General features: G+C 42.4%; 1 protein-coding gene across 2 annotated transcripts in view; it reads left to right on the forward strand.

The window, feature by feature from the left end:
* The window catches only part of KIAA0319 (KIAA0319 ortholog), a 56,079-nt gene that overhangs the window by 17,803 nt on the left and 17,036 nt on the right, over positions 1-21,240 (forward strand). For both annotated transcript variants that reach the window (XM_052803276.1, XM_052803191.1), the window contains exons 3-11: positions 1,530-2,302; positions 11,240-11,423; positions 13,657-13,761; positions 14,434-14,531; positions 14,919-15,006; positions 15,580-15,672; positions 16,308-16,440; positions 18,316-18,544; positions 20,451-20,574. In XM_052803276.1, coding sequence (XP_052659236.1) covers positions 1,530-2,302; positions 11,240-11,423; positions 13,657-13,761; positions 14,434-14,531; positions 14,919-15,006; positions 15,580-15,672; positions 16,308-16,440; positions 18,316-18,544; positions 20,451-20,574 — 1,827 coding nt within the window. The remainder of the gene's footprint in view (positions 1-1,529; positions 2,303-11,239; positions 11,424-13,656; positions 13,762-14,433; positions 14,532-14,918; positions 15,007-15,579; positions 15,673-16,307; positions 16,441-18,315; positions 18,545-20,450; positions 20,575-21,240) is intronic.

Consider the following 21,240-nt stretch of genomic DNA (forward strand, 5'->3'; position numbering starts at 1 on the left):
TGAATGGCACTTGAAGCTGTTTATCCTTTTTTGTCAACTTCCTATTCAGCTATACCTATTTGCAAATCATTGGTCTTTTTAAAATTTTTTGTTTCATGTTTTTCCTCCCCCCAGATAGCCAGCTCTGCAAAACCGTCATAAAGTCTTATCCTCTCTATCCCTCAGTGTGAACTTAACCTACTTTGCAAGCTGTATGTTCATTCCAGGCAGTATGATGCCCCACAGGTATTTCAGTATCTGTGTTCAGATCATGTATTGGGAAGTTCAGCCAAGAAGATGTGGTGGGAACTGTAGCGTGGTGGTTGGATACACTGCATGCGTAGGAGAATCTGCATCTCCAAGGCTCTAGGTCATGGTCAGACCTAACCCCTATTGTCAACCTATTCCTACTCTTTGATTTTGTTTTTCCTGCCCATCAGCTCAATGGATTTGAGCTGGAATCCATTAGTCAAGCTTCTTTGTTTCTTTTTCTCCTGCCATATACTATTGTGAATAAAGAGGTTTCTGCTGCCAGAACTCAGCTGTTAATGATGTGCAAAGCAGGCAGAGTCAACTTTGTCTTCCATTACTGTGTTAGCTCCACAGTGGTGACATCTTGTTTTCATTGGTTGAATTAGCAAGTCTAGTTGAAAACAATGTTAAGAAGAATATCCTGGTTTTACTCAACTATTTCTTGAAGCATGGTCAGATTTTTCAAGCTGCATTTTGGAGAGAGGAATTCAGTTATAATTCTGAATTATAAAGAAGAGGAGCAGTTATAACCAGGGAAAAAATCACCTAGAAAAGATGTTAAAAATTGACTGAGTTATACAGTATGTTGATTCGTGCTTGATTTGAACATTTCACACTCAGTCTGTGATGTGCTATGAAAACAATTCTGATGTCATACTGAAAGATTACAACTTCACTGCAAAGGAAGGAAAGATGCTCCCTACTGGAGCAAGCTTTTGGGATTTCACATTAAGTAGTGGGTAAAGAAGCAAAAGTTTGAGAATTTGATCCAGCTTTTATATTAACCCCAGCAATTATGTTGGGGTGATGCACTCTTCATGAAGTTCAGGTGAGATGGCAAATGTTTCTCCTATGGAGATTTTTGCTGCCTTCTCCCTCAAATGAAACAGTGACATGTTACAGTGTCTTTCTTTAGTTTTAAAATGGTTTTTGCTCACTATAATATGGGGGTAATGGAGGTACCCCATGATTTTTGTGTTCCCTGCTCTGTTCATGCTTTTAATTATTGGCAGCTCACTTTCATCTCTATGTATTTGTATTTGTAGCAAGGGAGTAAGAAGTACTTTGCAAAACATGTCAAGATCCTACACTGAAAAATCCTCCAAAGTGCAAATACTACTGCAAAGGGACATGCTGAAAAAAAAGTGGTGGTGATGTTAGTGAAAGGAAATGACCTTATTTAAGCAGGGTGCTACCTGTCTTTATCTTGTCTCCTGTGATAAGCCATTTTTGGTCACAGTAAACTATATTACAGCTTGGTTGTACTGTTGTGCCTTATGTTGGTGGTGTTGTTTCAGGTTCCAGTTGTGAGCAGTGCAGAGAAGGAGCCACGTACTCAGGTGCAGTAATATCTCCCAACTTAGAAACCACTAAAATTATGAGAGTTCCTCATGCTATGTCAGTGTCTGACTGCATCGCAGCATGTTGTGACCTATCTGGTTGTGACTTGTCCTGGATGTTTGAACGACGCTGTTACATCGTGAACTGCCAACACAAGGAGAATTGTGAACCTAAAAAAATTGAAACTGTAAAGTCCTATCTTACGTTTGTGCTGAGGCCTTCTCAGAGGCCAGCCTCGCTGCTAGGATTTGGACAAGTGATCCCAAGCATGGTCCACTCTGTGGGACTCCAGAATGAGCCATCTGAGGAAGTGAGTAGCCTCAAGGAGCTGTCTCTGCTTGGCAAAGATCCCAGCCTTGAGGAGATACCTGAATACATTGATGATTATAAAGAGTTGGAGCAGGACCCCTTTCAGGTGAGCATCAAACATGAGCAGAAGGAGAGCACGGATTATGCTGACTGGGGCCTGATGGTGCCAGGTGGAAACAGCTTCAACTCTTCTGTGGGTGATGATGGAGATAACCAGGAATACTTTGCTGAAAAGAAAGGGGATGCTGGGAAGGTGGAAAGCCTTCTGAATAAAACCAGCTCTGAACTGAACTCTGTCACTGAACACTCCACAGAGAGGTTGTCAGTTCTCCCAGAGATTACACCATCCCCCGGGAAGACATTTGAAAGTGAAGCAGCTGTTCAACTTCTTGCACAGCCTGATGATGCTTTGCAAAAAGAGGTATGTTTGCCCCTCAGGAAGCAGGCGGAGTATGGTGAGGCCACTTTGCAATTGTTTTGGTTTTCAAACCATATTAGGTTATTGCTTTATAATGTAACCCTAACACTCAAATGACTTACAGTCCTGTTACAGTGTAGAAAAGGCTGAAAGGGACAGGATTGTCTTAATAGGCAAATGAATTGCTAAAGGACTCTCTTCTGTCAGGTGATAAGGAGCAAAGCTCCTTTTGGGACACTGTGGGGTTTCCTTGGAAGTGTACAGATGAGGGGGCTTGGACCTGGTATAATAGTGTTATGGTATTCTTCCCTTCTGACCCTTGGTGACTCATTAGAAGAAGTTAGCTGAGCGATACTAGTGGACCGTCTAGTATCCAAAGGCCAAGACCAGTAAATGTAAGTTCCTCCATCAATAAAATTAAGCCTGTTTTATGGGTTTCATGTTACTACTGCACAGTGGTGTTACAGATATAATGGTGCTGAGTAAATACCTTTTATAATGCTTTTAAAATGTATAAGAGAGGCAAGGTACGTAAGGAGGGACAGTGGTGGTTTTGGACCATGATGTACAGCAGGATAAAGTGGATGAGGTTTTTGTTCTCAAAATACTTTTCTTGAGTCTGGCAATAAGAAAAATAAGTTAAATGCTTAAAACCTAGTTTAGATACTTAAGATGTTCTCTATTTATGCCAACCAGTTTGATCAGTTGAGACCAAAGGAGCTCTGGTTCGTTAAGAACAGGGTGGGATCAGCTGGAAAGTTGAAACAGGCTGTCAAGTCAACATTTACTGTGTTTGACACACGTACCTCCTAGAGGGAAGAGGAAATGAAGCAATGTTAGCTGGATTGCTCCAAATTCCACGGGATTCTGTAACCAGCAACTACCTATCTCTTGCTGTAAAAGTGATAATTTATTGCCATTACTGTAGGGAAGAAAAATATATGTAAATAAGAAGGTTGCATGAAATCTGTGACAACTGAGGTTCTTGGAGGGGGTGACTGAAATGGGAAAAGTATGTGTGGAGAGCAGCAAGTCTTAAGATACAATCTAACTTGGCTACCATTGCAGCCTAGAGATGTGGCAGTTTCTGGGCTCTGCTTGGAGATCTAGATATTCTGAGAACTTCTGGGATTCTTGGGTGGCCTCTGGGAGTGGGGTGAGGAACATGAATGGCTGCTGCAGCTGGGAGAGGACAGCTAGCAGAGGCTGGGACTTCTACCAGCTCCTCACAAGTTCTGTCAGCTGTTCTTGATCAAAGGGTGCTTTGGGCTATTGCCCTAGCTGGCTCACCATCACAGAGGGTGATGCACTCTTTCAGCAGGTGCTGGGGGGAGGCCTAGGAGCTCTGCCTAGAGATGGCAGTGAGCTAGTCAAGAGTTTATATGCGTCAGGGCTGGCAAGCCAACTGTTGTGGGCAACATTAGGGTGCATGTCTACTCCAGACTGCCTGGTCAGGAACAAGTAGATGAAGCCTTCAGGCAACTGGGAGGAGCCTTATATTCACAGCCCCTGGCCCTCATGGGGGATTTAAGCAACTCCAATACCTACTGGGAGGGCAAGGGAGCAGGGCACAAGCAATGCAGGAGGTTTCTGGAGTGTGTTGATGGTGTCTTCAAGAAGTTATCAGAGGTGATTGTAGAGCTGACAAGGAGAGAGGCTCTGCTAGACCTCACCCTTGCAGGCAAGGAGGGATTGGTCAGTAATGTGGCCATGAGGTGGTGGAGTTCAGGCTCTTGAGAGTGGTGGGAATAAGTCAAAAAGCAGGGTCACAGCCATGGGCTTCAGGAGAGCAGCCTTTGGCCTGTTGTGGGATCTGCTTGGAAAAATCCCCAGGGAGACTGTCCTGGAGATCAGTGGAGACCGTGAGAGCAGGTTTTTTTTCAAGGATCACCTCCTCCAGGCTCAAGATAGACTGTGACCTTTATGATTGACCAAGTTGGTCTAGAGTGTATTGGCATGAGTGAGAAGAGATTAGAACTTGTCTCCATGTGTATGGAAGAACATTTGATAACAGATAAAGTGCTGTTGCAAGTTGAAAAGTGGGTACTGCTTCTGCAAGCAGAGTTGACAACAGAAGACTTCTTTTAAAAAGTATCTATCATGCAGACCTTGAAATGAGCATAAATTAACATGGGAGTTTAGGCGAGAGGGGTAGATACTATTTGTTTTTTCTATTAGTATGCAAAAAGTACATATAAATGTACATGTGAAAAGTATGAGTCCTAAGTATATGGTCCCCGCTGATAAAACTTAGAGTGACATTCTGTCATGCGCTAGAGTTGCAGTTAGTTCTCAAAGGGCAATAACTGAGCTGTTCTTACAAAGTTAAAATTAAGGAAACCCAACTACTGCTGTACTAAGCTCATCTCCCATTTTTCCTTCCATCTGCTAAGGGAAACTAAGAAGCATCTTTTAGTTACTGCCTGTGCTGTGTGCTGGAAATTAAGCCATGGAAAGAACCTGCAGTAGCTCCATGCACCGCCATGTTTCTGCACTTTGGGTATGCAGTAAGACTTGAAGCTTGCCTCCGTTGTATTTTGCTGGCAAATGGAAGCCTCATTAGCACTGTGCTAAGCCTTAGCCAATTGTCAGGATCTCTGCTGACTGAGCTGCTTATGCCTTGTGCCTTAGAGAAGCCATACAACTTTTGAGTTCACCTAAAGTGTGTGGCTAACAGAGCTGAGCAAATTTGTTCCCCATCTCTAAGAGATCATGTGAATACAGCTTTATGAAAGTTGAGATTTCACTCTTGCAGTGGTAATGATATATATGGCCAAGCCTACTTTGTAAATCTTTGCTTTGATTTTGCCACCCCAGTCAGAATAGAAAGATTTTGCTTTCTCTCTGTGCACTGCCTGTGTAGATGGGAGTTTCTTGCAAAGTGAAATGGAGAGAAACCTGTTTCTCACTGGGACATGGAGGAAGCATTCCTGTGTAGTCTTTATATTATGCTAACAGTATGCTAGCACAGCCATTGAAATTCCTCTGGAAAGGCTGAGGAATGAGCTTGCTTCTTTCAGTGCAGAAGGGATGAAGCTCCAAAACTGTGGGTCAGTCTTTAGCCCCAGCTGGTAGTGATGTTGAAGAGCTGATAAGACAACTGTAGTTAGAAGGTGGTCAGGCAGTGCTCTGTTAGCAGACCTGTAGAAGGTTGATGGGGTAGCATTGAAAGCTGTTCATGAAATGTATTGTGAAATGACTCTAAAGGCTCTCTATTAATGTAGAGAAATGTTAAGAATCTGGAGAAGCAGAAGGTTTTGAGAAACTGCCAAAGCCTGCGAAGCCTTTGTTTCCCAAGCAGGAATCCTTTTAATTTAGACATTCATAGAGAAATGGAGATGACAAGCAGTTTTGGCAAATGCCTTTCCCTGGCCTTCCCCAGATTCAACTTCAGTCCAGACGCATCTCCTCTCACCTTCCTCATCTCCACTCCCCTTCTTTTCACTGGACATTATGCTCAGTCCCTTAGATGAGGTGACAGGTGTCACAGGAGATTGGGAACAGTGCATGGCAGTTTCCTTTTTCCCACTTATTGCTTCTTTCTCTTTTCTGCCACTGTTTCTTCCTTCTTGTTTTTTCTGCTCTGGTGTGGGCTTTTTGGTGGGCCTCAGTCCCCTAGGAGGTGGCATGAAGGGCCTTGTTCCAGGAAGGTTCTCCAGCCCTGTGCCCAATAATGTCCCCTTCCACGTGTTCCCTCTCATGTCTCCTGTTATGCATCCCCTCCACCTCCTCCTGTGTCCCCTGCCCCCAGTGGCTATTGCTCTTTCTTAACTATGTCTGGGTGGTTGCAGTGTTGGTGTGTGGTGGCTTGTTTTTATTCATTGCCAAACTGGGACCACAGGGGTGACCCCTGCAGCCAGTCCTCTGCCACCCAAACCCTGCCACTTATGCCTAACACAAACTTCCCACTTGGCTTCAAGTTTTTCTGGTTTGGGAACTGTACTCTAGTGAAAAAGATGCTGCCTGTGATAGGATTTCCTTCTTGTGTCTCCTTCTCCAGCAAGCAGACATTTTAATCAAATCTTATATGGATGGTTCAGGCACATATTTATGTTTCTTTCTGAAAAAATATTTCTTTGGAAACCAAATTTTGTTATTAAGGAAATCTTAAGTTTTTATACTGCATTAAAAATGCTGACATGTCTCCAAATAGTTTTCTTACTGGTATATGATCCAAACTACCTCTCAAACTCTGGTCTTTTTATATAGGTCATGAAAATGTGAAGATCTTAAAACCATTTTTGCTAATAACTTTAAGGAAATACCCTCTGTTTATTGCATGTTATACAATATTTTCCTGTCTTCCACTTAATTCTGCCACAGCAATTCTATAGCTTTGTTCCTAGATCCATGCTGATGCACTCCCTTCTGCAGCTTCCAGACAAAGCTGTTTTGACAAGCAAGACAGACCAGGGTGGCAAAAATGCAGTTCCCTCCCTTCACAGTAGTCAGCAGGATGCAGTGTCCTCAGGTGCTGTGTTCTTTGAGCAAGGACCTGGATAGAGATTTTTAAACTGTGAGACCAACCAAACACAGGCCTCTGGAGTCCGTGCTGCAGGAGCGTCCTTGCCATAAATGCAGTCAGGTGTAGGGGGTTTCTGTATGTGACTTGGGATAGAGCATATGGGGTTTGTCAGTTAACTGAGTAACCTGGCTTTTGGGTTTACATCAGAGTTCAGAGTGATCTTATGGACTGTCATGCTCTAGCAGCTGAATAACGTGAATACATTTAGAAATCTGTACAAAGTAAATGCTGTCACGCTGCCCAAACCAGGAATCTGCAGTGCTGCTCATCCTTGAAGTGAGATACCTGTGAAGTATTGTCTCCTTAAAATTTCCACTTAACTGCTGATCTGTTAAGCAAGGTGAGTTTTTCAGGTTTTGGTCAGATTCCAGCCACTGCTATGTTTATGATGCAACGTTTCAAACATTCAATAGGTTAGGCCTGACTTGATTCTTGAGTTTATTGCATTTGCAGGAATAACGGTGCAGTCAAAATGCATAAAGCTCTACCTAAGAAACCTGAAGACGGCTGAGAGAATATATGTGATGAAGAGCCTTTTAACATCTGATTGATATGCCTTCAGAATTGATACTTAAGAGTTAGAATGCAGTAGAATATCAGAGATGTTCATATCTTATTTTGGCTTGCTTTCAGTTTTGAGGCCTGTGAATGCTGAACAGTCCTGTTTGGTTAAAAATGTATTGACTTGATCCTTAGGGGATGTATAAGACCCCTGAAAGATGTTTTGATATTTAGATTTACATGTCAGAAATGTTTGTTTCTTTCTTGAAGTCTGCACTTTGTGTCATACAGTATGATGGTTTGCTCTTTTGCAACTCCCCAACTGTACAATTAGTAGACGTCATACTTGCTTGAAATCATTAGACAGATAACTGAATGCAGAGAAGCAGGGAGCAGCAGACCAATGAAAGAGCAGAGTTTCACTGCTGACAGAGCTGCTCTCCATAAGGTTTTCCAGATAAATGAGAGCAAATGGTACTACAGTTATGCAGTAGTCATATGTGCAGAGGGACATGGAGGAAACACTGCTGGGGAAGCAGTTGTATCAAACACAATACTAGCAGCCCTTGACTCACCAGAGTCCTGATCAGTTGTCTTTGGGGGTACTTGAGGAAGATGCCTCCTTGAGGATGAAAGGTGGGTTGCCTGGAGCGTCAGGATGGAGCAAGGCAACATGGTTGGACTTGTCCTTCCCATTCACGGGGAGAAAAGAAAGCACCCAGTCTGTGGTGTCAGCCAGGGACCAGAAGGGAAGAAGGCTCCCCCTTGACATGATGCTGCTGCCTGCACTGAAACTTGGAGCTTCCCCATGGAACTGCATGACTATATTTTTCCTTTGGGATTATGGGGGTGTGTTTGTTTTCCGTTGGAATTCTCAAGAGATTTGCACTCAAGTGAAACCCTGAGAACTGAAGGTGTGTTTATTTTGTAATAAGCAGTAGTGGCTGTACAGGTGGGTAAAAGCAAACCAAAAAAACCCCACAAAGCCTATACCAACAGAACTGCCTACCTTACTCACTTTGAGAAAGAGTCCTTTTCTTTTCAGTTCCCAAGCTAGAATTCAGGTTAATCTTTCCCTCCACATCTGCTCCAGCGTATTGCTCAGTGATAGTTTCTGCCTGAGAGCTCAACTTCTGATACTGCCCCTGTCCCAGTTATCTGCTGTTTGCTAACATTCTTAGTTTAAGCTATCTTTTTGACTGTGACACTGCATCAGATGTGACAGTGCCACAGGGCAGCTTTTTTGACTGCAGAGTCTTGCCTAGGCTTGCTGACTGAAGACATGTTTGGTGCTGTTGCAGAAGAGAGTGTCCCAGGAAAGGTACATTTGAGGTGACTTTGTCCCCATCTGTCCTACAAAGCCAGGATGGCTGCTTCTCAGCTGAGAGATTGGCAAAGGGCCAGGAGAGGAGGAAAGCCAGAGGAAGCTCAGAAGTGGATTTCCCTCAAATTTGGAAGGCAAAGAAACACTTTTGTTTGCCAAAGTGTGGTAAAGATGATCTTTTTGGAAGATGTGGGATGGAGTATGTAAAGGAAAACTGTCTGGAAGAAAGGCCTTTTGTCAAGGTATGAGGCAGGACGGGCCTGAGGCTTTCCTTGTGCATGATAATGTTGTCAAGGATGAGATTCCTGCCAAGGGTCTAGGCTTGGCATGCTGAAGGCACTACCTTAGGGGAGCTGCAGTCCCTGATCCTGCTGTCAGTGTCCCAGCTGCTCAGACAGATCTTCTTACTGTCCGTGTACTGAGCGGAGCTGGAGGTGTGGGCACAAAGGTGCTTGTGTTATCTGTGTTATGGACCCATCTGGAGGTGCAGATCCTGGTGTGGCCCTTGGCATCCTCACAGGGTAGGCAGCCACAGTCCCCAACACTGCTGTTGCTGTCCCAGCTGCACAGGGATCTTTTCTCCCTGTCCTTGTTGAAGGCAGAGACGGAATTGCAGATGACTTCCATGCTCTCTGTTCCCTTGCAGGCTGGGAAGCAACAGTCCCTGACATCACTTTCATGTTCCCAGCTGCAGAGGGAGCTTTTCCTCCTGTCCACATCCAAGGCAGAGCTGCTCTGATTTCCTAGGGAGGCAACAGACTGCAGAGTGAAAGTGGAGCACCCGAAATATGAAGAGAAACTGAGAGCTGGGACTGTTCAGCCTTGAGCAGAGAGGGTTCAGGGGGATCTTACCAATGTGTATCAATAACTACGGCAGGAGTGAAGGAGATGGAGCCAGGCTCTTTTCAGTGCTGTCCAGTGACGGGACAAGAGGCAATGGACACAAATTGAAATACAAGGGATTCTATTTAAATACTAAAACCCACCTTTTTCTTTTTTCCTGTGAGAATGGTCAAACACTGGAACAGGTTTTCCAGAGAGGCTGTGGATTCTCTGTCCTTGGAGATATCCAAAACCTGACTGGACACGGTCCTGAGCAGCTTGCTGTAGCTTATCCTGCTTTGAGGAGGGGTGTTGGGCTAGGCGATCTCCAGAGGTCCCTTCCTACCTCAGCCATTCCAACCTTCATAATCCTATTCTTCAGTTAATAGATTATGTACAAATAATAGCAGTATGTTATGTCTTCATGTGCCATGCGCAGTAGCCATCATTGGCAAAATGCTTTTCTCTAGATGTTAGGTCAGAAATGAGTCTTGAGAACATAAGGAAAAACTATTGGCCTGTAGAAACTAATGTGTCATGGAAAGTTGATGGGGCCTGAGAGAGGGGCAAGGTGATGGGCAAGGCTAACACAGGGCTGAGTTATTCCTGCAAAACTTGCCGTGTCCTTTGCTGCAGTTCTGATTTACTAACAAGATGGGTTAGTGAGAAGAACATGACTGCTTGGTGACTAAAGTAGAGAGATTTAGGGCATTTTATTAGTGGTGAGGAAGTAAGAAGGTATGAGCAAGTTCTGGTCTGAGCAGATCTAATAAGAAGGAAGGATTCTGTTACGTTTGTGTGTGTACAGCATGAAGACAGTAATACTCACCACATTAGACTTTCTGTCATTGGCTTTTAAAGGTTTATGACTATATTTAGACCTGTCCTACTGTTCTGTATTATTTTGAGAACTGATAGCTGTCCTGGTTTCAGCTGGGATAGAGTTAACTGTCTTCCTAGTAGCTGGTACAGTGTTATGTTTTGAGTTCAGTATGCGAAGAATGTTGAGAACACTGATGTTTTCAGTTGTTGCTCAGTAGTGTTTAGACTAAAGTCAAGGATTTTTCAGCTTCTCATGCCCAGCCAGTGAGAAAGCTGGAGGGGCACAAGAAGTTGGCACAGGACACAGCCAGGGCACCTGACCCAAACTGGCCAACGGTGTATTCCATACCGTGGGACGTCCCATCCAGTATAGGAACTGGGAAGGGGGGTGGCGGGGGAATCGCTGCTCGGGGACTAGCTGGGTGTCAGTCGGCGGGTGGTGAGCAATTGCACTGCGCATCATTTGTACATTCCAATCCTTTAATTATTACTGTTGTCATTTTATTAGTATTATCATTATTAGTTTCTTTTCTGTTCTATTAAACCGTTCTTATCTCAACCCATGGGTTTTGCTGTTTTTCCCGATTTTTCTCCCCCATCCCACTGGGTGGGGGGGGGAGTGCGTGAGCGGCTGTGTGGTGTTTAGTTGCTGGCTGGGGTTAAACCACGACAATAGCCTTAGTTGTGTTCCAGGTTACCTCATTTTGATGACCATAGCCTACACTGTTCTCCATCTGAAACTTGGAAAATGATTAGCATTTCTTACAAGCCTGATGGAAAAAACTCACTCCTCCTTTTGATAGTTATTCTGTATAGGAGTAAAACCTAGTAACATAAATCGGTAGGCTCACCCTACATGCCATTTAAAACCTAGCATACCTCTAAACCTAGAAATGTGAAAAATGGCTCACTTATAACAACACTTTCCCTATAATTCATTTTTCAGGCTGCTACGCCTTCCCCTTCTTCGGGCAAACTGGATTTCTCCCCAGGTGTGTCAGAGAAAACCCAGACTCCCACAATGACCCCAGAGAATGTCACTGAAGGTGGGATCATGCTACTTCCCACTAATACTGTGCCATCTCAGCCCATGCAGCAATTCACACCACCTGCTACTGCTGCTAAAGCAGGTAATGTTTCAGCATAGCTGGAGATCTGAGGGGTACCTGCAGGTTGGACAGTGGGTGGGGATGGCTTTACTACTGTCAGGCCTCCAACCTGTTGTTAGTGATGAGCTTGCTCTTTATCCAAATGTAACATCATCCCACTTTAAGCCTGTAGACCTACAGTAACACAGCAAACTCCAGACCCCTTAGCCAGTTACTTCTGAGGAAAAACTCTGACCGAGCCCATCATTAATGGGAAATTATAACTCAAGCAAGTACAGCCAAGTAAAAAGCAGAGATAAAAAGCCTTTTTTAAACGGCTTAATTTTTATACTTGGTGAGAAATACCTGAGGCTTTCTGGAGTTTCAGAATAGTCTCTTCTAGCCATACTGTTGTTTTTGTGTGACTCTTCAGAACATTGCTCCCTCTCAGAAACTCTTCAGTAGGGTTCCCACTATATCATGTCAGAGATCACGCAGCAACATAGGTGGGACCTGAGGAAGCTCAGTCCTTAATAGGGAAGAAGCCCAGCCCTTAGTAGGGGAGAATATGGCCTCCTTATTCTGGGAAAGAAATGTTTTGCTCTGATTTCAAAGCTGTGAGGAAGCCTATCAGACTTCCAGCTGTAGAGCAAAAGTTTTTATTTTGAAAAGGACACGTTTTAACTATGTCCTCTGTAGTTGTGTTAAATTCTGTGTGTATGTTAGAGTATCTCCTTTCTCCTGCTGAGTTTCCTGCCTCCCTGTGCACCCTGACAAAAGGTTAGAAGGGCCACAAGAAGCAGAGCAGCACAGGTGTGTGTTCTTCTGCACTCCTGATGTGCTGAGGGATATGGAGAGCTAAGCCCCTTGCTTCCTGGTAGAGCAAGTCTGATTTGGGACATTCTTGGCACCCTCTGCCAAACTGCAACCTGTCAGCCAGGATAGCAGTAGGAGGTAACAGGAAGAGATGAGCTACAAGAGATCCCTCTCCAAGGCAATGGATCATCATCACCTTTGAGTGTTGACTAGGCAGCTCCTCCTCCTCCTTCACAGGAGGAGGTTGAAGAGGACTCAAAAAGGAGCTTGGAAGAAGAAGCTGAAGGGAAGGTTGTGATGAATCTCACAGTAAGTACTGCTTTGTGCAAGGATTGCCTCAAGTTTGTATGTTCTCAGCCCTACTGTCTTGGAAGTCTCGAAGACAGTCCCTCCTTTTCTCCATTGGTCATCAACCTCATCTAGCCATTTTATTCTCATCTCATATGGAGGTCAAAGTACAAACCTCCATTCCACTGGTGTCTAGGGCAACTCCCACGAGCGATTATGGAGCCTTGGGTGCATTTAAGTAGCAGTGATAGAAAGTGTGCTGTCAATGTGGCCTCTTCACTTCATCCATTTTTTTAGACCTCTCAGCTGCTACCGCTGAGTAGCTTCTTGCTCATGTATTCAGAGTTTGTAAGTTGAACATTTAGACACTAGTGAATGTTGCCTTTGGAGAACCTTTGTTCTGTGGGTTCCCAATAGTCAAAGGAAGATGTTTAAAACCTTTGAAATACAGGTCTATGGGAACCTTTCCTGAAGGTGTGCTTTGGTATGTTTCTGTTGGGGAATGGATTTGTGGACTTCAGCATTTTTGGAAGGGGAGTTTTCACAGATGAGAACTGGGACTGTGTTCCTGGATGGCAAATAGACTGAATGTGCAGTTCGGCTACAAAATAACACCTTTGCCCTGCTATGCAAATGGAATTTTTAAAAGGGACACTGAGCTGGACATTAAGGCATGCCTCACAAGTCCCACACAAACATAGAAGTAGTGCTTCTTGGTGAAAGAAGGCGTGATATTAGAGTTCTAGTATGGACTATGTTACTTTAATTAGGTTTGTCCTGGTGCAGATGGCTTTTTTGTCTTCTGTAATTGCATATTTTTTAATTCCTGCACTTCCATCCAATTACTAAGAAAAATGCAGAATTCTTTATGCAGAGCAATGTTACCTTTGATATACAGGAATAATCTAAAGCAGAGGTAGGGGAAATGACACTTCATATTTGGGGAAGATGAAAAATTTTGGTTTGGTAGAAGGTGAAGGAGCCATAGTCGTGATTATAATAGATTATTATTTGATTATGTATTGAGGAATACTTTTTTTTTTCCTTATCCTTGCCTATTCACTGTAGAGTGTTTGTCAAATTTTACTTACTCCATTACAAATAATACTTGAAGATACTAAATTTATATCCATCCCTTCTGTTAAAACATAATTTATTTATTCTGTCTTAGATACAGTAAAAGAACTTACTGTGTCTGCTGGAGATAACATACAAGTGATGCTACCCAGAAATGAGGTTGAACTGAATGCCTTTGTTGTCCCGTCACCACCTACAGGTGAGTTGAATGGCCTTGGCATACAAGGAGGTGCACACACTACCAACCTGTAACTGCAGACAAGTCCTGAGTTATGTGAACATCCACACCTTGGGATAAAACCAGCTTTCTCATCTCCTTCTACTACCTTTTTTTGTGGCTTCAGCTGCAGAGAGGATTTCCTCCTTTGGATTTTAGAGATTTATTTTTTTAAAGTGGCGTTTATTTTCAAAAGCTGAACTCATTAGCCAGATGGTTCAATAGAAAGCCTATAGTTTCTACCAAAAGATGATCTGGCCCAGGTTATAGCATCTTGCTGTAAAGCAGAGCGGGGGGTGGGGAGTAGGTTCTGAATGCAACAGTTACTTTAAAACTACCAGCATCTGAACTGCAGCAGCAAAGAATATGTATTTCATAGGTAGCTATGTAAAAAGCATTCACTTCACATGAAGCTGTTTTTTGTGAAGCAATTACTTGTGAAGTCTATTACATCCTTGCTGCTTTACCAATTTACAGCACACTGTAGAAGTTTAACATGTATTCATACTGCTTCGTTTTGCAGACTTAAACAGTCGCAGTCATGATTGCCTACTGTAGCATTTTATCTGACGGATGGTGAACTTGATTTCTTTGTTTCCTGGGCTTATTGTGAAGGCAAAGCTGATTACTCTTATGATGTGTTGTTGTTCTTAGAAACAGCCTACACCTATGAGTGGAGCTTAATCAGTCACCCTGCTGACTATGGTGGTGAAATGGAGCGCAGGCACAGCCAGACCTTGAAGCTCTCTCATGTAAGTGAGCTGTAAGCTCAGGCTCACTGTGTTTGTGTGGTCCTTTCACAGGAATCTAACCTGTGGGAAGGGCACCTTGATTCAAGGAGTTCAAATGACTGCCAGAATCTCTTCACTTAACCTGTGTCGCCAAATCTTTACCAGTTTAGAAGTGTCTTTTTTAGAGTGCTTTAATAATTTTCTAAGATAGAGTAAAAATTCTTAAGTGTTTGCTTTGTATTCCTTGGTTCTGGGCAGTGACTAGTGGCCTTTTGTGTATTTGTTTATAAAAGGAGCTCGAGGTTTCATTTCCAGATTTTTCTCTGTTTACAATATGATTGGCAGATTTATGCATACTGCTTTTGTATAATTTGATGTGTAACCTGATTTGTTCTGTGTTTGTCTCAGTTATCGGTGGGATTTTATGCCTTCAAAGTGACGGTTTCTGGTGAAAATGCCTTTGGTGAAGGTTTTGTAAATGTCACAGTCAAACCAGGTAAATCAGTTGGCTAAAGTAATGAAATTAATTTCTTAACAGCAGTAGTTGTACAACATGCTTATCTAATAGTCTGTTAGTTACTGTCTGTCAAAGACATCTGGTATGGCAGTCATGCAGAGATGTTTCATATCTTGGTGTCTATAAAGCATTTTAAGGAAGTAGAGTTAAGGATCTTGCTCACTGTGTTTAAGTGCTCTCTGGTCTTGTACCCTCCTCACGCAAGGCCTGAGATAGCATCATGCCACCTTTTATGGTCCCCTTCTCCAGTACAGCTAGGAACAGCAATCAGGTGTTGAACCAGCTCTAGCTGCAAGTTACAGTGCTCAGGTCTGATCTACATTATACCAGTTATAAGTGGCTGCAGCAGAAGACTGCTGCGTCAGCACGCTGGTTTTCAGTAACCTTTTCTCTCCCTTGTCCAAAAAGGACAGGAGATGCTGCAAAGCTGTCAATCCTAGATTTAAATCACTGGGGACTATTGAGCTGTAGAGTTAACACATTAGTTTTGCCTGGTCTTTCACTACCTTTTATTTTTTTTTTTTTTTTCCCCAACCCCCATCTTTCTTACAGCAGTCAGAGTTAACCAGCCGCCTGTTGCTGTTGCTTCACCCAAAGTACAAGAAGTTTCTTTGCCTACAACTTCTACCTTCATTGATGGCAGTCGTATGTACTGGACCATCCTGTGCTTATATCCTGTGTTTTTAATACACAGTTACAACATTATTGTTTGTCAGTTACAAGTGAAATTCCTTCTTCTCACTCTACTCAGAAGTTCCCCGAATCATGATTTATCTGGGGGATTTGAGTCCAGTTATAAATTATTTTACTAAATAAAAAAAGTAATAAAATGCAGCCTTCCACTTGAGGATTGAGATGGCAGTATGTTGGAGGCTGCTGCATCTAAACAGCAGCTACTCTTACAGCTTCTTCCTGTCCTGCCCAGAAGGCCTCTGTGCCAGTACAGCTGGGGCCATGGTAGAGAGTTGTCAACATAGCTGTGATGAGATGTCATAATTACATTCATAATTACTGAGAGCAGACAAGTTGGAATGTGCAGAGTCTGAGACTGATTTTTATTCACGTGCGTGTGAAGAATTTTTTCGTTTTTTTGTTTAGATAAACCATACCAAATGTAACTTGGAATCTGTGGTTTAACAGCTATTGTACATGAACTCTGTTTGAAAATGCTTGAAAAGAGAATTGTAGAAAACCAGTTAGGGATCAGTGCATGAAAGACTTCAGTATTCATTCCAGCAATTGCTACAAGAAACTGACATGTTTTTCTTTAATGATTATAGAAAGTATAGATGATATGAAGATAGTGAGTTACCACTGGGAGGAAATTAAAGGTCCTTTGCGAGAGCAGAAGGCATCTGCTGACACACCTGTCTTGCACTTGTCTAACCTTGTTCCTGGAAACTACACTTTCAGGTACCTACACAGATGCTTTCCTTTGGGGTTTTAACTATTTCTGTGATGTCAGCTAAATCTTTGTTTCTTTTTGTGCTCACATGTACCTCCTCAAACAAAAAACTTTTTTCTTCTGCATGCTCTTACCCTTCATTTTGCACGGTGGAGAGACATAGGGAGCAGTTTTATTAAAAAGTGCTTGCAGTGATTATGTGATACTGGTGTAGTGATACTTTACAGCACAAAGTTATGCAAAACAAGGTAACAGAAATGACATTGAAATACCTCCCACTCCCAGCAAAGACTGTGACAGAACATTCCCCCCCCCCCCCCCCCCCCCAGCTTAGAAGTTGGCACGTGTCCTGAGATGAAACTCTGCAGTCAGGCTGTGAAAGACATCCCCTGAAGGGTAGTGGCAGACAGAACAATATTGGGAGACTGATTCTCACAAGGCATTGTTGTGTGCTGATTTTAATAAGAGACATTCTGTTCTTCATAAAAGCTTTTGCCTTGCTACTGTTTTCCTCTACTTATGCATTGCTGAAGCTTGATTTTGTCTAGACAATAGAAGCAATATTTGTCATTCTGAGTGCTTCAATTAAAATCAGAGTTTATTTTCTGAACTTCTTAACTTAAAGCCTAGTCTGCACAGAGTCAGACTTCCCACTGACCCAGCCTGGGTTATTTGGCTGCTAGTGGGTAACAGCCTACCAGTCAATATGTTATGTGTCAGTGTAGCATCAGCAGAATGTTGAAGCTAACGTACATATGCATTAAACGTGGTGCTTTGCATAAGCTTCACCAAAAATTGCATACCTTCAACTTTCATTCTTTGTTCTTTACTGGAATTGTTCCATATTGTACAGTGGCAGAAATGAGCATAGGATTTTTTTCTGTATTAAAAGGGCAGAACTTGCTTACAAGCAGTGCTTTAAGTGTTTTCCAAACCCTAGGGAATTAAGAAATCTCTTGCTATATCTGTGCACCTTTAGGGGAGGCTGAGGTACTTGAACAATAGAGCAGTGTGTTCAAGCTTACAGGAAATTAGGTGGTCAACAAGATACAGTGCTCCTGATACGCATGGCTGTGCATCCACTGCAAAAGTATGTGTTTCCTAATGACAGAGTTAATGAACACTAGTTTTATTCCCACTCAGGGAAGGCCTCGAGTGGTTCCTTTCCATGTGGTCAGCCTGTATTCAGTTTTCACAACAAAGTGAATTAGAGATGTATTTGGTTACCACGCTGTGGAGGGCAGTCTTTCATCACTTTCAGGTGTCTGCAGCAGTCTCACTTTAAGATGATTTGTCGTTGTGTTTCTGAGAGGCAATAGTGGTTTTTTTAAACCCTGTACTCTTTTTAGGTTTGTGACTTGACATCTTCAAAAATCTGAGCTGATACTAAGCTCCATTAAAATTGGTAATAGTGTGCCACAAAGAAATAAGAAGTTAGGAACTGCTACTGTGCTATAACCAGAGCTTCTGAACATCCAGAGTAGCGTTGGATGTGGGTGTTAACAGGGACTGTTCCACTATGGCTGATGAATGAATTCCCTGTTTTTTACTAAGTAAATTTTTTAAAGAATTTGCAGTGAAATCTGTTTGAAATTGGTGAAGTTGCCATTGACTGCAGGGAAGGGGTTTCATCTGGTATCCAGAATAGCTAGGCTTTTTTTTTTTTTCTTAAAGGTTGAAAGCTGTGTTTGAAAACAGTCTTCCGAATTTCTTTTCTACCTTAGCTGAGGGATATGTGTTTCTGAAGCAGAAGTTCATATAATCTAATCAGTGGCTCTGTTTTAGGGGGTGTTTGAAAAAGTGCCAGAAAAAGTTAACCTTTGAACTTAGGAGTTGGCAGAAGTTCATCTTAACAGTTTTCCAATATTTTTTTCCTCTTATAGACTCACAGTGATTGATTCAGATGGAGCAGCCAACTCCACCATTGCATCTCTGACTGTCAACAAACCAGTGGATTACCCACCTATTGCCAATGCAGGACCTAATCAGGCAGTCACCTTGCCCCAGAACTTCATCACGCTGAATGGAAACCAGAGCAGTGATGACCATGAAATTGTCAGCTATGAATGGTCACTCAGTCCCAAAAGCAAAGGCAAGGTTGTAGCAATGCAGGTATGTCTATTTCTCCTTGCATAGGACTGGAGAGCTCTTCTATCTTTGCCTCTAACACGAGCAAACACATACCTAACTAACTACTTCAAAGGACTGAAATATCTAGAATGCCGTTACTTTTTTTTGGGGGGGGGGGGGGGGGGGTGGTTTGGTTTTGCTGCTTTTTTTTTTTTTTGTTCCTCTCCGATATATTCAGTTCTTATTTTAGATACTACTTTTAATTCCTTCTCATCATTTTTTTCATTCCTTGTGGCCATTTCTGATTCCTGCTGTTGTTTGTTTCCTGGTGGTTTGGAAAGACTTTGAGTTCACAATGTCTGTCCTTGGGCCCTAGAGTCTGCTCCACAGGTTTCCATCTTCTGAGACGCTGGATATGCTGAAAACAGTCTTTGGGAGAATGTGGGTGTAGTCAGGGTTTTCTTGTAACACTTTCTCCTGGAGAAAGTAGGACTCAAACAGAACTTTAATTTTCTGAGTGACAGATGATAAGACTTCTGGCAGTGTTATGCAGCCATACTCTGTGGTGGGTTTTTTATGCTCACTAAAACATGGGTTTCCTATGAAGGCTAACTGAATTTATTCTCTTATTTTCATGGCTGTATTTTTTTTTTTTATCTGAGAAAAGTTAATAAAAATTTTCAGTGGACTTGAACTCAGTAAGTTGTACCTCTGTAGGCAGTTGAGGTAATTAATGTAATGAAGCCAGCTGAAACTGAGAAGTCATTTTTTATAAGACATGATTTCTGCTATGTTGTAAATGCTTTAGACCTTCAGAACTAGAAAGAGATCACTTTGTAGATCTGTTTAGGAAAAGAGTAATATTGATGCAAGCAAACACTGTAGAGGCAATTACAAAACTATGGAAAGGCTTTATAGCGTAATGGCTTATTTCTGGTCATTTACTAGGACAAACACTTTCCAAAAGCATATATGAAACCTGAACTTGTAGTTTTTAAGAACTGTTCAATCTTAAAGCAACCTTCCTGAAAGAAGGGAATGACTGCTTGAGATACCTAATGGATTCATTGGATATTTAATGTGGAAATGCAAGAGCATTTTACAGTTTCTTTTCAAGAGCCTAGTAATCTTTTTCATGGCCCTCAAGCTGAGGATGCTGGTCTCAGGTGTGTTACATGGTATCCATGGTTAAAGTGCAATGTAGCAAGTACCTCTGCTGGTTAGTTAATCACTTACCAAGTCCCTTAGTTCTCATTATCATCTTTATCAAAAAAAACCCCAAACCTACTTGCTTTGTGATTTGTTTTTCCTCATATGAGAGATGCCACAAATGTTCATTTTATTAGCGAAAGGATCTATAGCTGGGCCCAGTCATTTTATGAGCTTATACATGTATCAACTAATACTGCTGGAAGAGTATACTCAGGACAGAGTAGTCTGGTTTAATATGTTTTTTTTCCATAAGCCTGTCTGGCTGGGATCAAGTCAAGCTTGGTTTTGCATTTAACAATTTTTATGAATATTATATTAAAGAATGTCGTGATGTTTGGTTTTAAAATATCTCTAAGGAAATGGAATAAGCTGTAATAATTTCCATCAGTGTTTAATTTTGTAATTGAGAAAATGAATGTCCTGTGTGTTTCACAGTTACCATTGTTCAGAAATAATGCAGCAAATATACCATCATAAGAAATGAAGGTTTATTGCCTATAGATATTTCTCTGGGTTGCTAGGGACAGTTGCAGTAGTGAATACATTACATCTGTCTGTGCATCAAAATTTAAGTCTCCTCTTTGTCTACAGGGTGCTTAAACTGCTTACTCGAACGCTGTATTTAGGAATTAAAACCAATTTTATTTTTTCGTCACATTTCCTCTGTAAGACCTTTCATAATCCGTGAGCGTTTCCATTTTATCTCGCGCTTTCTGTCTTTATAAATGCCGTGTAGGGAGTGCGGACACCGTACCTCCAGTTATCTGCAATGCAGGAAGGAGATTACACATTTCAGCTGACTGTCACAGACTCTGCAAGGCAGCGGTCCACAGCTGAGGTCACACTGATCGTACAGCCGGGTAAGTCAGCTGCAGGCAGGTCTGGGTCCCTCGGGGGGGGCCAGCTTGGTGCCTTAGCACTGTCCTCGAATGCCTCATCTCCCCGCATTGCACCACTGAGATGGCAGTCTGAATGCCTGGTATCCCCGCATCAAGGACTCTTCCACCTCCATTTTCTGTGACAGCAAACATTTAAAACAAGTGTAGAATCGTAGAAAGTCTGTGTGGTGATCCTGAGGGCTCTCACTGGCCTGATTATGTAAGGCAACCTGCACAGAGATGTGTTTGAGTGTACTTCTAGAAGCAAAAATGGAGCCCTTGAGTTTAATGTCCTACAAAGTCTGTTTTGCAAAACTGTTTAGGGTATCAATCAATGCTTTGCTCAGTTTTCTTATTGTTTTGCAGTTCTCCTTCAAGAATCCTTCTGTGGTTTGAATTCTCACTAGAATTGCATTGCACTTTCTAGGGAAAAGTGTCAAGCAAGGAATTTTCAAAAGGGGCATCTTTCGCGTGTTTGTTTAGATATGGGAGCTGCTCGATGAATGGGCCCAAATGGTCCAGGCCTCATGAGATTTTTCCTATGCTTTTTTTTTTTTGTAATATGTTTGCCTGTTACATTCAAAGTGGCCTTTTCTGCCAATCTGAAGGTCTCGCATTCCACCATGGGGTAATGTTTTGTCTTCCTGT

Source organism: Harpia harpyja, chromosome 1 (genome assembly GCF_026419915.1).
Source record: "Harpia harpyja isolate bHarHar1 chromosome 1, bHarHar1 primary haplotype, whole genome shotgun sequence".
Classification (NCBI taxonomy): Eukaryota; Metazoa; Chordata; class Aves; order Accipitriformes; family Accipitridae; genus Harpia; species Harpia harpyja.